General features: G+C 32.5%; 1 protein-coding gene across 1 annotated transcript; it reads left to right on the top strand.

Moving 5' to 3' along the window:
• Nucleotides 1-299: 299 nt before the first annotated feature.
• LOC133330664 (esterase B1) lies at nucleotides 300-7,840 on the top strand. Its single transcript, XM_061539075.1, has 6 exons — nucleotides 300-346; nucleotides 5,934-6,246; nucleotides 6,309-6,459; nucleotides 6,523-7,083; nucleotides 7,142-7,311; nucleotides 7,370-7,840. The coding sequence occupies exons 1-6, from the start codon at nucleotides 300-302 to the stop codon at nucleotides 7,838-7,840; spliced, it is 1,713 nt and encodes a 570-aa protein (XP_061395059.1).
• The last annotated feature ends 7,893 nt before the right edge of the window (nucleotides 7,841-15,733 follow it).

Below are 15,733 nucleotides of genomic sequence, written 5' to 3' on the forward strand. Positions count from 1 at the left end.
TATTCATACAGACGTTGCTTTGTTGCTATTCGAAAATTGTATTTTCAGTTTCGATCTTCAATTCGTGCGTTGCAGTTGTTATTTCTCCGGCTTCTCACTGGCAATTAATTTCGCTTCGTTTCCAAAAACATTCCCGTTGATCTCCAACAAAACAACACAGAAAGATATCCTCATTATTTATTTCTCCGGAAGTTCTAGTGAATACTTCACAAGAAGAACTCTTATTTAGACAGGCCGTAATTGAGCTTGTGAGTTTCAACTATTTCGAGGCAGAGAATTGAATTCATCAACCATCCAAAATGAATTTCAAAGTTAGTCAAATGGAAAAACTCTCATGGAAAATCAAGTAAGTATGAAGTTAATTCCCACTAAGTTGTAACGGTCCTTCAATAAACAAAACAGACAGCTAATTTGTCTCAAGAATTTCAAAGTGCCTGCAATGACATGATCAAGAAGTTGAATTGGAATGTGAGTCATGCACATGACATGTTTGTATCCAAACAACTGCTGAACAATTGAGTGTAATTGAATTTGTTTTCGTTTTCGTTTTCGTTTTTTTTTAATTTTGCAACAAACCCAAACATAACAAAAATAAACTGAACCAAAATAAATGATAAAAAAGTATTGAAGAAAAGCGCAATTTAATAATCCGATCATATGTCACCCTACATGATACACACATTGACATCGATGAAATTTTGCAATGTTTTCAATGCAATTGTCAACGAAAATATTAACTCGGTTGGGCGGGTAGTGAACTCTGAAATTTAGTATGTAACTTTACTATATATATATGGAAATGCTTACTATACTGGAAATGTTATAAATTAGTACGAAAATTATAAAAAATGGACTACATATTTTACACTTAGGAGAGCTTTAACTGTTTATACAAATTTTAAGAAGTTAAAATTAAAGATTATATATGCTAAGTCGAAGGACACACTAAAGTGATTTCATGGAACAAATTACACGAAATTATAAGTTCTTCGATCGAGTTCATCAGTGAACAATTTGTATACCCTTCACCACATTGTGGTATAAGATAATATGTCTTTGTGCATATATTTGTAACAGGCAAAAGGAAACGAGATAGGCACATGGTTTCTTTTGAAAATATGCATAGAATTACTTTCTGTGTCGATTTATGCATGTCTCTCCGTCTATTAAATTGTAAACAGGCTCAGCTCATTTATTTGGCCAAAGGACGAACCATATAGAAATTGAGAAAAATCGGTTAAGATTGAGATATGTGTCCCATATATATTTTCGTCCGACATAATGTAAATGGTGCACCACAGTCCCTATATTTCTTTCGATTTGCACGGATTTTAGCATAGCGTACTAAATTAAGTCTAGAATGATGTGTGTTAAGTTTCGTGAAAATCAGTTCAGATTTGAATATAGCTCCCGTATATATTTTTGTCCGATTTTATGTAAATGGTGCACTAAAGACGAAAAGTTTTTCCGATTGGCACACAATTTTGAACAATGTACTGAAGTTAATATAAATTAATCTCTGGCGAGTTTCGTTGAAATCGATGCACCAGCCTCTAATGTTTTTCAGATTGACACGAAATTTTGCACAACGTATCAAGTTGAAATTAGAATGTCGTTTTTGTTGAAATTGGTTCATATGCATATATAGCTTTCATATATATATATATATATATATATATATATATCGAACAGGTGTCTGATTGAGATTAAATTTTGAAGAGTGTGGTATGCCGAAAAGCGTGTATTAAGTTTGCTTCAAATAAATTTGTCCCAACCTAGGTTGCAGAATGGTATATGCATGGACTGATGTTAGTCGGTCTAGATATAGATAAAAATCACCTATTTAAGTTCGTTCAATTTCATGTCAATGTTCCTTCCAATGTTGCTTCACCCAAATGGTGAAAGGTATGATATAGTCGGCTCAGTCCGACTTTAGTGGTTTTTGATTACTGTCGTAGGGAACTTGATCTAAGAGTGCATTCCTTCATGTTAATTATTTTATGAAATTACTTTAGTGTGAAAATGGACTTAATACATTTTTCATGAGCTTAATTCGTGTAGACCTTAGTTCGCCCGATTTATTATTTTGAATCAACGTAGAATAGAAATTGTAAGTGCCTCATTTCTGTAGTTTGTTGGTAACATAGTTAATTACAGCAATTCTCTTAACTCGCGCCCTAAAATTCTCTACTATCGCTTATAGCCATCAATTTCGACGATCCCTTGATCGTCATTATAAGCAATTTCGACTGTAACTGACTGCAATGTACAATTTGGGATCTTTATAGCCTGAAAGCAATAGTTTGTAGCCTAATCTTTAAATTCCGTATTTTTCACATTTTAACTGAAAGGTAAACAACCTTTCTTTCAAAATTCTTGTAAACATGTTATTCAAGTCCAATGGACTTTAGATGCCTCAAAAAACAAAAACAAAAATTGCGTGTCAGCATAATAAAATGCGTAAAATTTTACAGATTAATATAATTAAAAATATGTAATTTGGGTGCATATTAAAATTTGTGGCTAATTTGAAGACACGGAAACGAATAATTTACACAATTTACAAGATATTTTACAAATATACACACATATATCCATGTATGTTGATAATTATGTTAAATAAATTCTCTTTTCTAATTTGGATGTCAATCATTTGAAACAAGGCAACGAAACATAGACCCATGTCTATTATGTTTTTAAGTACTGTAATTATCACTAAATATTTGTAATAAAAAAACCTGCCATGACTGTGATGTGTTGTAAATGGCATGGCTGACTTAGCATACCATATTTTTTAAGGATAGTTCCTTTTTTATTTAAAATTATAGTTGCATTATCGTTTTGTGTATTGAATTTCGCAGCTGTTTATTTTGTGTGTGTGACTGGCTGTGATGGTTATTTGCTTAAGACTATAAAACTCTCAGTCAGACTCCTGATAACCTCTTATACTATTTTTATGTTTCATTTAATCACAATTGTTTATATTTTCTTATTGAAATAGTGTCACAAAAGAAAGTTCGCGTCCGCAAACCAACGATATGTTTATGTTTAATATGTACTGCAAATTTATTTAAGAATGGTTTCCATATTTTGTGAAATAAAAAGTTGGCTGAAATGTATACGAGGTTACTTTATGTATCTCATCTCTCAACAATGCTATATCCCATTGGATATTGTGAGAATCGATGTAGATTTTGATATAAATTCATATATAATTTTTTCCGATGTCCATATTGATATAGGGTATCACTCAGACCGCCCCGTCCGACTTTGATCCTCTCTTTACTAATCGGGTGTTTAACTGTCGTTTATTCCAACCAAAACGGCCAGTTAAAACACGGCGAAAGTGAACGCAAAAAAAACTTGCCCAAAAATAGCGATACTCATCGATTATCATGATTTAGGCATACTTTTGACAGTTTTTGTCTTTAATTTGTAATATTGATTTTTTGTGGCAAAATATAATAAATTCAATTTTGAACAGTTTGATGTTGTAATATCTATATATGCCAAGTATGAATTTGCTAAAAATTACCATACACATAGGCACATGAGAAACACGTTTTGAATTAAACACAAATTAATAAATGTTCATCTAAGACAATAGAAAAGACAATAACCTAAAAGATAAAGTGCATGGCGAATTAAGTCGTACGATTAATTTAATTTTGCAACTCTACCCTGATTGAAAATTCTGAGATTTGGAAATAGTAAGCATATTTTAATTTTCAACTGAGATGATATCATTTTTCGTTGCTTTAAATTAAATTAAAAAAAAATAATAAAAACTGTGCCTCGTTCTACATTTGATGTAGGTAGAAATATGCAAAAGGGGAGAAGAAAGGGAGAAAATATCCAACTGTCAAATAACAATTACAGCATTGTTGTAATCTCACTATGATATTAAATTCAACCAGCAACCGGTCATGCATGCATTAATTTTTGTTAATATTTACAATGATGCACTTTGCTGCAGTTGCTACTGACTGGCCACGCATTTGGTTAACTAACAAACACAACAACACTACTATTATTGTTATTATTATTACTATTGTCATTATCATTGGCATTGCATATTTCAAAATCTAAGCTGTGAGTGTGTCCGAATAGATGTTATTGCTCCTCACATAGATGGCGGGGGATGATGTACACCAAACGCCAGTCACATCATCCAATTTGTATATGCCACTTGAATTGAATGAATTTACTTAACAAACTGAACCACACCCATTTGAAAAATTTATAAATATGTATGATTTGCTTGTTTGTTTTTGTTTCTTTATTGATGAGGATTAAATAAAAACTTGTGAGGAAAAAATGCAATATCAAATTATAATTATTTGTTAATTATATTTTGTTTTTTATAAGACATAGAATACATAAGGGATAAACATGTTTATAAACGTATGCAAAATAAATAAGAAGCGCCAGTGGAATAAATTTTATACAACATACATTAAGTCTCAGAACTACAGATCCAATACTTCTGTATTGGATCTGTAGTAGATAATTAATAAAAATATTTGCAAAGGAGCATTAGCATCACGCAGTATGTTTTTTTTATTCTCTGACAACTCGAAATTGTTGCAATATTTTGTTTATTATTCTATGCACTACATATCGATTTATATAAAAATAACAAAATACAATAAACGTTCCAACGTTCCTTCAAAAACCTAATTGATAATCTATATATGGAAATATATAGATGTGTTAATTAAATAAACAGCACAAGCAACTGAATATTAATTAAAATTCTGGTATGTGTTTAGATTTTAATTATTCCACCTGCAAAATTTTTTAATAGCTTAGCTGGAAGAAAACATAAAAATAATTTGCATCTTTAGAACTTTTAGAATGCGTTTAGCTACTATTTGCAGATTTGGGATTATTATTTCAAAATGACTTTGATGTATTGTAAAAATCGTAGAAACTATATTTTAAATTTGTCATTTCGTTTGCAATACCTCGAAATATTCACCGGAGATCCCATAAAGTAAATACATATATTATTGATCAGAATTAAAATTTATGTTGATTTAAACATTTATGTCTGCCTGATCAATATTTGTCACCATACAACGGAACCCTATTTTGTAAATATTTAGGTTTTCGTTATGTCCAAATTAAATCATATTAGTAAACTTAAGCCCAGCATTACAAACGTCATTCTTTATTAAATTCGAAAGTCTATCTAAAATTGTAGATAAATCAAATAAAATCAGTAGGTAACAAAGTCAGACTGGGCCGACCAGCACAAATCATTCTATACTCAATTTAGTTCGCCATGCCAAATTTCATGCAAATCGAAAGATATATAGGGATTTTGGTGCACCATTTACATAAAATCGGACGAAAATATACATGGGAGCTATATCAAAATCTGAAACGATATATACGAAACTTAGCACTTATCATTCTAGACTCAATTCAGTGCGCAGTGCCAAATTTCGTGCAAATCGAAAGATATATAAGGATATGGGAGCTATATCAAAATCTGAACTGATTTTTACGAAACTTAGCACACATCATTCCAGACTCAATTCAGTACGCTATGCCAAATTACGTACAAATCGAAGGAAGAATTTTTCCCATTTTCAATAAGGTTGGTCCTAAGGCCAAGTAAATGAGCTGTGCTAAATTTCATTGTTTACAATTTAATATGGACAAACAGGCAGGCAGGCAGACTGACGGACATGCATAAATCGACTTAGAAAGTGATTCTATGCATATTCTAGAAAGGAAACATGTGTATATCTCCTTTCCTTTTGTCGGTTACAAACATATGCACAATAACATAATACCATGTACCACAGTGTGGTGTAGGGTATATTTTTACACCCTCTGAAACACTGTGCCTTACTTCAAATAAAATATTAATACATTTGCCTAAAAGTATACTTTAAAATAATTCACTGATTCTTTATTTTCAGATGTGTTGTCAATAAATATACAAACTACCGTTTAACAACATCGGAAACACAAACTGTCGATACAGAATATGGACAAATAAAAGGTGTTAAACGTATGACTGTCTACGATGATTCGTATTACAGTTTTGAAAGTATTCCGTATGCCAAACCTCCCGTGGGTGAGTTGAGATTCAAAGCACCCCAAAGACCAGTACCCTGGGAAGGTGTACGCGATTGCTGTGGTGGACCTAACAGATCGGTGCAAACAGATTTTATCAGTGGTAAACCAACTGGTTCGGAGGATTGTTTGTATCTAAATGTCTATTGCAATGATGTGAGTAATAAACAAAAATCTTATTTGTCAAGTAACTTTTATTGAGCCGAATTTTAATTTAGTTGAAGCCGGACAAAAAACGCCCCGTTTTGGTTTTCATTCACGGTGGTGGATTTATTTTTGGAGAAGCAAATCGTAATTGGTATGGCCCAGACTATTTCATGAAGAAGCCTGTGGTTTTGGTAACAGTACAATATCGTTTGGGTGTATTGGGTAGGTTAAACTGCCAGATTATTGTAATGATAGATTTTTGATTTACATATTTTTTTCTTAAAGGTTTCCTTAGCTTAAAATCGGAAAATCTCAACGTACCCGGTAATGCAGGCCTAAAGGATCAAGTAATGGCCTTAAGGTGGGTGAAAAGTAATATTTCCAATTTCGGTGGTGATCCCGATAACATCACCGTCTTTGGTGAAAGTGCTGGTGGTGCTTCCACCCATTACATGATGATAACTGAACAGACTCGTGGTCTGTTCCATCGTGGTATTATGATGTCTGGTTATAGCATATGTTCATGGGCATCTACTGATTGCCAACTCCGTGCTTTAACCATTGCCAAACGTCTGGGATACAAAGGAGAAGATAACGATAAAGATGTCTTGGAATTCCTTATGAAAGCCAATCCCTATGATTTGACTAGGGAAGAGGCTCACGTCTTAACACCCGAAGAAATGCAAAACCAGGTCATGTTTCCATTTGGACCAACCGTGGAACCATACCAGACAGCTGATTGTGTTGTACCCAAACCGGTTCGGGAAATGATCAAGACCGCTTGGGGAAATTCCATACCCACAATGATTGGTAACACTTCGTATGAGGGTTTACTTTTCCGAGCTAGTAAGTTGGAGGAGTGTCGAATTGGAGTCAGTTGTTGATGCATTCATATTTATTTCAGTTGGTAAACAACATCCAGAATTAATTAAGGACTTGGAAACATGTGTGAATTATGTGCCTTGCGAATTGGCTGATGGTGAGCGCAGTGCCCCTGAGACTCTGGAAAGGGCGGCCATACTGAAAAAAGCACATGTTGATGGTGAATCGCCCACACTGGATAATTATATGGAGGTATGTAAACATCTGTAACAAAAGTTATATGTAAAAAAAATAAATACTTGTTTTCCAGATGTGCTCCTACGCCTACTTCCTATTCCCCATGCATCGCTTTTTGCAATTACGTTTTAATCACACTGCCGGTTCACCCATCTATTTGTATCGTTTTGATTTCGATTCCGAAGATTTGATTAACCCTTACCGCATTATGCGTTTCGGCCGTGGCATCAAGGGTGTCAGCCATGCCGATGAATTAACCTATCTATTTTGGAACATATTGGCTAAGCGTATGCCAAAGGAGAGTCGCGAATACAAAACCATTGAACGCATGGTGGGTATTTGGACGGAATTCGCCACCACTGGCAAACCACACAGTAATGACATACCTGGCATGGAAAATCTCACATGGGATCCCATTAAAAAATCCGATGATGTCTATAAATGTTTAAACATTAGTGATGAATTGAAATATATCGATTTGCCGGAAATGAATAAAATTAAGCAATGGGAAAGACTATTCGATAAAAAGAAAGACTTGTTTTAAAAAGTTTAAACCTGACACAGACATTGTGTCATCATGAATGATATTAATGTAGATGAGGATGAGTTGCAATATATCTATATATGTATTTTATTATAATATTTTTTTTATATTGTTATATCAGTGTTAACAAGTTAAATACTTAATGACTGTAATTTTGTAATCTTTTAATATAATTATATCGCTCTCTTTTTTAAATAAAGCCATTTACAAAACATTTAATGTAATTAAGAGGTTTTTTGAACTAAAAATCAGGTATAGATAGTCAATGGGCTAGCAACAACATATACGAAATTTATATACACATGAGTATACACTAAAAAGACACCAAATACAGATTTCAGCAATTTTAATGAGGCGTTTTTCGGAAATCTCAAATTTCCTTAATGCGTGCCGACGTTCTAGTTTGTTATGTCGATATCCTCCGAAGGAAGAATGATTACTACAGATGGCTAAATCAACTTAATCGTCTTTGAATTCCGTACTATGTAGGAAATCAGTTAACAATTTTAATATAAAAAGGGGATATATGAGGACTACCCCCAGAAGGGGACCAATATAAATAATTTTTGTAGGGAGGCTTGACACCCAATGCAAATATAAAATACCAAATTACAGGGAATTCGGTTTTTAAACACGCTCAAAACCGTCGAAATACTCAAAATTTGAAGGGGTACTTTTATATGGGGGCTACCAGAAAAAATGGACCTATATTATAATTTTCAGTTTTAATTTAATAACCAATAAAACCCAATGTACCATATTTTAAAGAATTCGGTAAAAATGACCCGCTTAAAAACCTTAAAAATGCTGAAAATTGGGGGTACCCTTATATGGGAACTATGCCTAAACGTGGAACTGCCAGCAGACAAAATACGACGAAATACGAAATGATTATTTCGATGAGGTACAAACGGAAAAACAGAACTGTGAAGAAAGAATCAAACTCGGGATAATTTCACAAAATTATACCCTATACCACATTAGACAGGATTTGTTTTTTTCATCTATAATGACGACTATATTTGCATTAAAGGAGGAAGGATCAGTTATATTCTCAATCTTCGACTTAAAATTATGTACAAATTTAATTATATAGATTTTCACAGCAACATTTGGAGATGTTACAGATAGGATGACAGAACTAATATGGTCATTATTTAATTGTGGTATATGAGGATTATGATCACCATGTTCCTTATTCCACTTTTTGAGAAACGTTGATTGCAAAGTAAAACCAAGAATTTTCAAAGTGTCCAATTGTGAGATATAGAGAATATATAATATTGTATATCATGTTCGAATCCGTAATATATGCAAGCATAACATTGATACAAATTGTATAAATATTTGTCAAATGCATCAATGAGACAGGAAATTCAAATGATTAAATGGTAACTACATTATAAATGTAAAGTCATGCTGATAGCAAATTACTAACATAGAATGAGTTGTTTTCTTATTTTTTTTTTTAACTATACTGCAATACACATCTATTTAAATTCCATTGACTGAATTTTATTAAGTGAATAATGTAAATCTGACAATATAACTAATTAATCTAATAGCATGCAAATTCCGTAGTTGATACTATTATTTGTTTTCTTCCTACAATTTATTGTTTGATTTATTCTAAACTAAAGTCATTGTGACTTTATCAAAATGCAATGAGACTTTTTTCTAATATATAACTAACTAACAATTTAATATTCCTTTAAGAGTCATTTAGTATTACAAATTGGCGGTTTAAAATAGAAACGAAAAAAACAAAATCATATTTTCATTTTTTTTCCAAAGCCATCATTTTATGGCATTCGTTTGCTTTACAACAAGAGATGCCCTTAACAATTGTAAATTTGATCGATCATGACCTTTACATTGAACAGCTTTTAATAAATAATTGAATTACTAGTATTGCTCTTGCTGTTATTGTTGTAATAACGAACACAAAAAACAACGCATGCAATAAAGGGGCTTATTGCATGTCTGATGCACACAAAAGAAAATCTATTTTATTAATACAATTTTTTGTATATATTTCTATTGAAGTTGTTCTAATTTTTTTTTTATTAAATATATATGTAGTTCGAACAAACAATAATATTTAACAGACAAAAAATGTGTATATGAAACATTTAATTACTAGATTAGTACAATCAGGTACAAGCTGTTCTATTGAAAATAATGGGTTACAAGTTTACAATGTGTTTCATAACGGCATACTGGTCCGGACAATCGAATCTATAAACAAATGTTAAAAATATAAAAAAACGAGTACTTAAAAATTAAATATATAACTTGGCATTTAATATTTAATAAACAGCTTTCAATCTCTTGAAAAGTTGAGGTATTTATTAATAGTTATTAAAGGGCTGCTGCAAGAATAATTTGCTCAATACCATTGTAAAAATTTAGAATTGTAGAATAATTAAAAAGGGCGAGGCATATTATTCTTTATATTTTTATACCCTTCACAACACTGTGGTACAGGGTATTATGTCTTTGTGCATATGTTTGTAACAGGCAAAAATAATCGAGATAGACCCATGGTTCCTTTTGAGAATATACATAGAATCACTTTCTAAGTCGATTTGTGCATGTCCGTCCGTCCGTCTGTCTGTCCATGTTAAATTGTAAACAAAGTACAGGTCGCATTTATGATCCGAATTGGATGAAATTTGGCATACGTCACTTATTCGGCCCAAGGACGAACCCTGTTGAAATTGGGAAAAATCGGTTCAGATTTAGATATAGCTCCCATATATATATTTAACCGATTTAATGTATACGGTCCCTATATATCTTTCGATTTGCACGAATTTTCGTAAAGCCTAATCTTTTAGGTCTAGAATGATGTATGCCAAGTTTCGTAAAAATCGGTCCAGATTTAGATATAGCTCCCATATATAGTTTCGTCCGATTTCATGTAAATGGTGCCCCAAAGTCTTATATATATCTTTGATTTGCACGGAATTCGGCATAACGTACTGAATTAAGCCTAGAGTGATGTCTGCCAAGTTTCGAGAAAATCGGTCCAGATTTAGATATAGCTCCCATATATAGTTTCGTCCGATTTCATGTAAATGGTGCCCCAAAGTCCTTATATATCTTTCGATTTTCAAGAAATTTGGCATAACGTATAGGTCACTTATTCGGCCTAGAATGATGTCTGCCAACTTTCGAGAAAATCGGTCCAGATTTAGATATAGCTGCCATATATAGTTTCGTCTGATTTCATGTAAATGGTGCACCAAAGTCCCTATATATCCTTCGATTTGCACGAAATTTGGCATAACGTACTTAATTGAGCCTAGAATGATGTCTGCCAAGTTTCATGAAAATCGGTCCTGATTTAGATATATCTCCCATATATAGTTTCGTCCGATTTCATGTAAATGGTGTCCCAAAATTGCACGAAATTTGGTACAGCCTAATCATTTAGGTCTAGAATGATGTCTGCCAAGTTTCGTGAAAATCGGTCCAGATTTAGATAGATATAGCCCCTTTTATTATAGATTGAATTGAGCCTAGAATGATGTCTGCCAACTTTCGAGAAAATCGGTCCAGATTTAGATATAGCTGCCATATATAGTTTCGTCCGATTTCATGTAAATGGTGCACCAAAGTCCCTATATATGCTTCGATTTGCACGAAATTTGGCATAACGTACTTAATTGAGCCTAGAATGATGTCTGCCAAGTTTCATGAAAATCGGTCCTGATTTAGATATATCTCCCATATATAGTTTCGTCCGATTTCATGTAAATGGTGTCCCAAAATTGCACGAAATTTGGTACAGCCTAATCATTTAGGTCTAGAATGATGTCTGCCAAGTTTCGTGAAAATCGGTCCAGATTTAGATAGATATAGCCCCTTTTATTATAGATTGATTTTAAGTAATTGACGCACCATATATATTTTCGCCCGATTTCAAGTAAATTGGGCATCAAATTCCTCATGTTAGTCAGATTGACATCAAAGTTTGCACATCGTACAAAATTGAACATAAATTATATAGTTGCGTTTTCTAGGAGTGCCGACATAACCCAACGGATGGCCTATTTATATTTGTTTGATGTCGATTTACATACTTTATGGATAGATCTAGGTAGATTCACAATTATATAAATATCACATATTTTATTTCATCCAATTTCATGCTAATAGTCCTGTTTAATATACCCATAGTGGTGAAGGGTATCATATAGTCGGCCACGTCCGACTTTACTACTTTCCTTACTGGTTTTCTTTAATTATTGTAAATTTTTTGGGAAATTTGCAACGAGGGTATTGTAGAAAAATAGCCCATGTGTCAGCCTACGTATAAGAGTAACGCGGCATAATAATCAGCCAAAGGATGATTACATCTTCAAAAGCTTTCAAAATTTAGGATTTTTTCGAATTTAATAAAAAACAAGTGAAAAAAGCATTAATCTCGGCCGGCCTGAACTTTGGAGAAGTACTTGAAATTATTAGCGAATGACCTAGGGTAATATGGTTACAACTTCTGATATAAACAAAAATGGTAGGGATGTTTATATAGGGCATATTAAAAAAAGAGAACCTGCGCAAACATTATTTTTCAAAGATATATTTTAAACAGCTGACGATCAGAAACATTAAATTGCTGTCTAAAAGATAAATATTAAGTTATTAATAATTCATAATTCATAATAATAAGTTCAATAGAGAATTAACATTTACGAGTATTGGCAATGATGTCTCCCACCCCACGAGGAACTATGTTATACTGTCGAGACTTCTGATATAAAGAATAAAGGGGGGAAATATGGAAAAGGTGATCCATATCGACAATTGTAACAAGCGATTGTTGTAAGCCATAATGCACACGAAATACAAATTTCAACCATTTTTAATGGAAATTGTTTTCTAAAATCTCAAAACTCCAAATCGTGGTCCTATATTGATAATGCATGGTTGGGTGAGACATGTGTACAAAATCCTCAATATAATGAAATGTAGATGACAAAGTTAAATGTGGGTCTATACATAAAGGATGACCTATATCAATAATATCGTGTAGAAATTACCGAATATTTGGATATGATGGGCTATGCCAAATTGAGGACCCATATAGCTCAATTTGGTAGGTATTTTTATACCCTTCACCACATTGTGGAAGAGGTATTATGTGCATAGAATCACTTTCTAAGTCGATTTATTCATGCCCGTCCGTCCGTCTTTCTTTCTGTCCGTCTGTTGTTGTTAAGTTGAATACAAAGTACAGGTCGCATTAATTAATCGATCCACCGCATTTTGAACTTTAACGATATATACTTTCAAAAGAAATAAACAATAATTAAATAAAAAAAAAAAACGAAAAAACGAAAAAAAAACAACATCTAGAAAGGTAAAATTTGCCGGTGTATTATCTATCACAAAGCATTACTTGCTTCGCTTTAGTTATCCTTAGCCTTTTGGGCGAATTGAAGAATTAAAAAAATATTTTTAATGCAAAAAGGATCTAAACTTTTCCCAAACCTCCATCAATAAGGGTCACAAGAGTTCACTACTCAAAAAATTAAGATGTAGTTATTAGTTAATAAATTGACGTAAGTATATAAACGAATAAAAAATTACTAACTAAAAATGTGTTACGGTTAATGACTTTTAAAGTTTATTGGCTTAATATTATATTAGAACGTTCACAAGCAACGTTGCCTCCTTCTACCCCCTAGCCACTTTAATATTAACTTACATTTATCAAATAGCTATTAAATGACGAAAACATTGCTTCGAACATTCTCCTCCCCGACATATCAGCACTGAGACTTGTCAGCAAAATTAATAAAAAAAAATAAAATCGATAAAAGACAAAATAATTGTTGGTGTTCTGGCCGTTGATAAAGTAGTTGTGGTGTCGGTGGCGCTGATTGTGAGTGAATATATTCCAGAACACACACGCTCATGAGAAATGACTGATGTTTGTATCAGAAACAATAACTACAACCTTCATTTATAATAAATAAAAAAATAATAGTAGTGCAAATTTGTTGTTATAACAAAAACACTACAACCAACTACTACATAAGGCCAAGGTAACGGGAAAGAATTCTTGGTGACTGTGAAATCTAGCTATGACCTGAAAGAAAGTGAAATTATAAACATTTGAAATATAACAATTGTGGGAATCGACGAAAGATACATGTGGTGAAATAGATTTCATTATTACTATACAGCCACGGGCGTACAATGACCTTTCTATGGGGACTTATTGTCAGATTTCCCATATGAGGTTAATTGGTTTAGTATGAAGGGATGATAAGATTATTCTAGGTATCCCCAGATTGAGTCAAATTAGCTACGCCAATGGGTTATACATAATAATGCCATTTTGGAAATTTCCAATAAATTCAAAAAATAAATAAAATAAAATGGTTTTTCCATTGGCGCACATTGATGATCTATTTATATAATTATTAAAACAACAGTAAAACCTGAAAACCCCTAACAAGACATGTTCTCTGAATAATGTACCAATGCCGGAAAGCAATTAAAGAATTTTTTTATGTTAAATATAAAAATTCTCTACTTATTAAAGTACCCACTGTAATTATATTGTTTCATAAAAATATTTAATATTAACTAATTCCTAATGAATATCGTCTCAACATTGCATTTCTGTTTCAAAGAACCTGTCTTTCGCGTAGAATAAAACAAAAACAAACACCTGTTGTTGTGGTTGTCGTCATTATCGTAGTAGAGAGTATTGACCACAAATCAGACAACCGTTAATAACAGTTAGTGTCGCAATAAGGACTAACATTTTTACAAGTAGCCATACTATACAACAATGTACATACACTTGTACATACTGACAAGTATACAACAACTGAAAGGTTTATAACGTTTTGCCTATATCGTTATTGGTGGTGGTAATATCTGGATGAGAGCTCTCCAAAGAAAATGGCAATAACATTTTGATTTACCATAGTAGAATGGGCTGAGAAAAAAAAACACCTCACTTTACGGTTCTCAATCCACTAAACAATTTTGTGTTTTTGTGGTTATACAAAAACATACCGTTGATGACTAGCAATATAATTTTGTTTTTGGCAGTTGTGGGTAAATAAATAGCAAAACTATTTGATTATTTTTATACCCTCAGCCTTATGGCTAATGAGAATAAGTTAAAAATGTGCCTCATCAAAATATTGTTTCTTTGGACTAAATCCGTTTCAGGTAATTTGGCGTCGAATTACAAATGTCCGGCTGGTGCGTAAACTTTGTACATCTTATTACTTCTTCCAAACTTTGTTCAAGTTCGAATAGTCAAAATTGTGAACAAATTAATTTCACAATATCATGCGAAGCTACACATTCCTGTGATTTTTTTAGATTTTCATTTAATTAATTAATTTATTTTTCTTGCTATACATTCCAACTCAACTGTATAAATCACTAAAATATATTCCAAACACTCTATAAATGATTTACTATATTGTTGATGTGGTTGTGTGTGTGTGTGTGTACATGCTGAAAGCGAAAAAAAACACTGAAAATAGATTTAAGCCGCACAAGAGTTCATTTTGCTATGTTGAGGACGACACACCGCCTTTTTTGTTGTCCTAGTCGTTGTAGATGTCGTTCTTGTTGTTGTTGTTTTTTCTTGTTATTAAAAGTGTTTTCAGCCACCGTAATATAACGCCAGCAACAAAAATAACAACATAGACAACAAAAGCAAACATAAATGCATGTGTATGTAGTATAATCATACATACATACAAATATATTTATATAAAATGCCATGTATGAATTTCCCATCTATAATATGCCACTTTCATGCATGTTCAGCATGAACAACAACAATAACAATTGAGCGACCACACGTTCACAAATATTCACACAGACGAGCGTATTCGGCGTTCGGCAAGT

This window comes from Musca vetustissima, unplaced genomic scaffold (genome assembly GCF_032173495.1).
Source record: "Musca vetustissima isolate MV318-11 ecotype Yass unplaced genomic scaffold, APGP_CSIRO_Mvet_v1 utg2684, whole genome shotgun sequence".
In the NCBI taxonomy this organism is placed as follows: Eukaryota; Metazoa; Arthropoda; class Insecta; order Diptera; family Muscidae; genus Musca; species Musca vetustissima.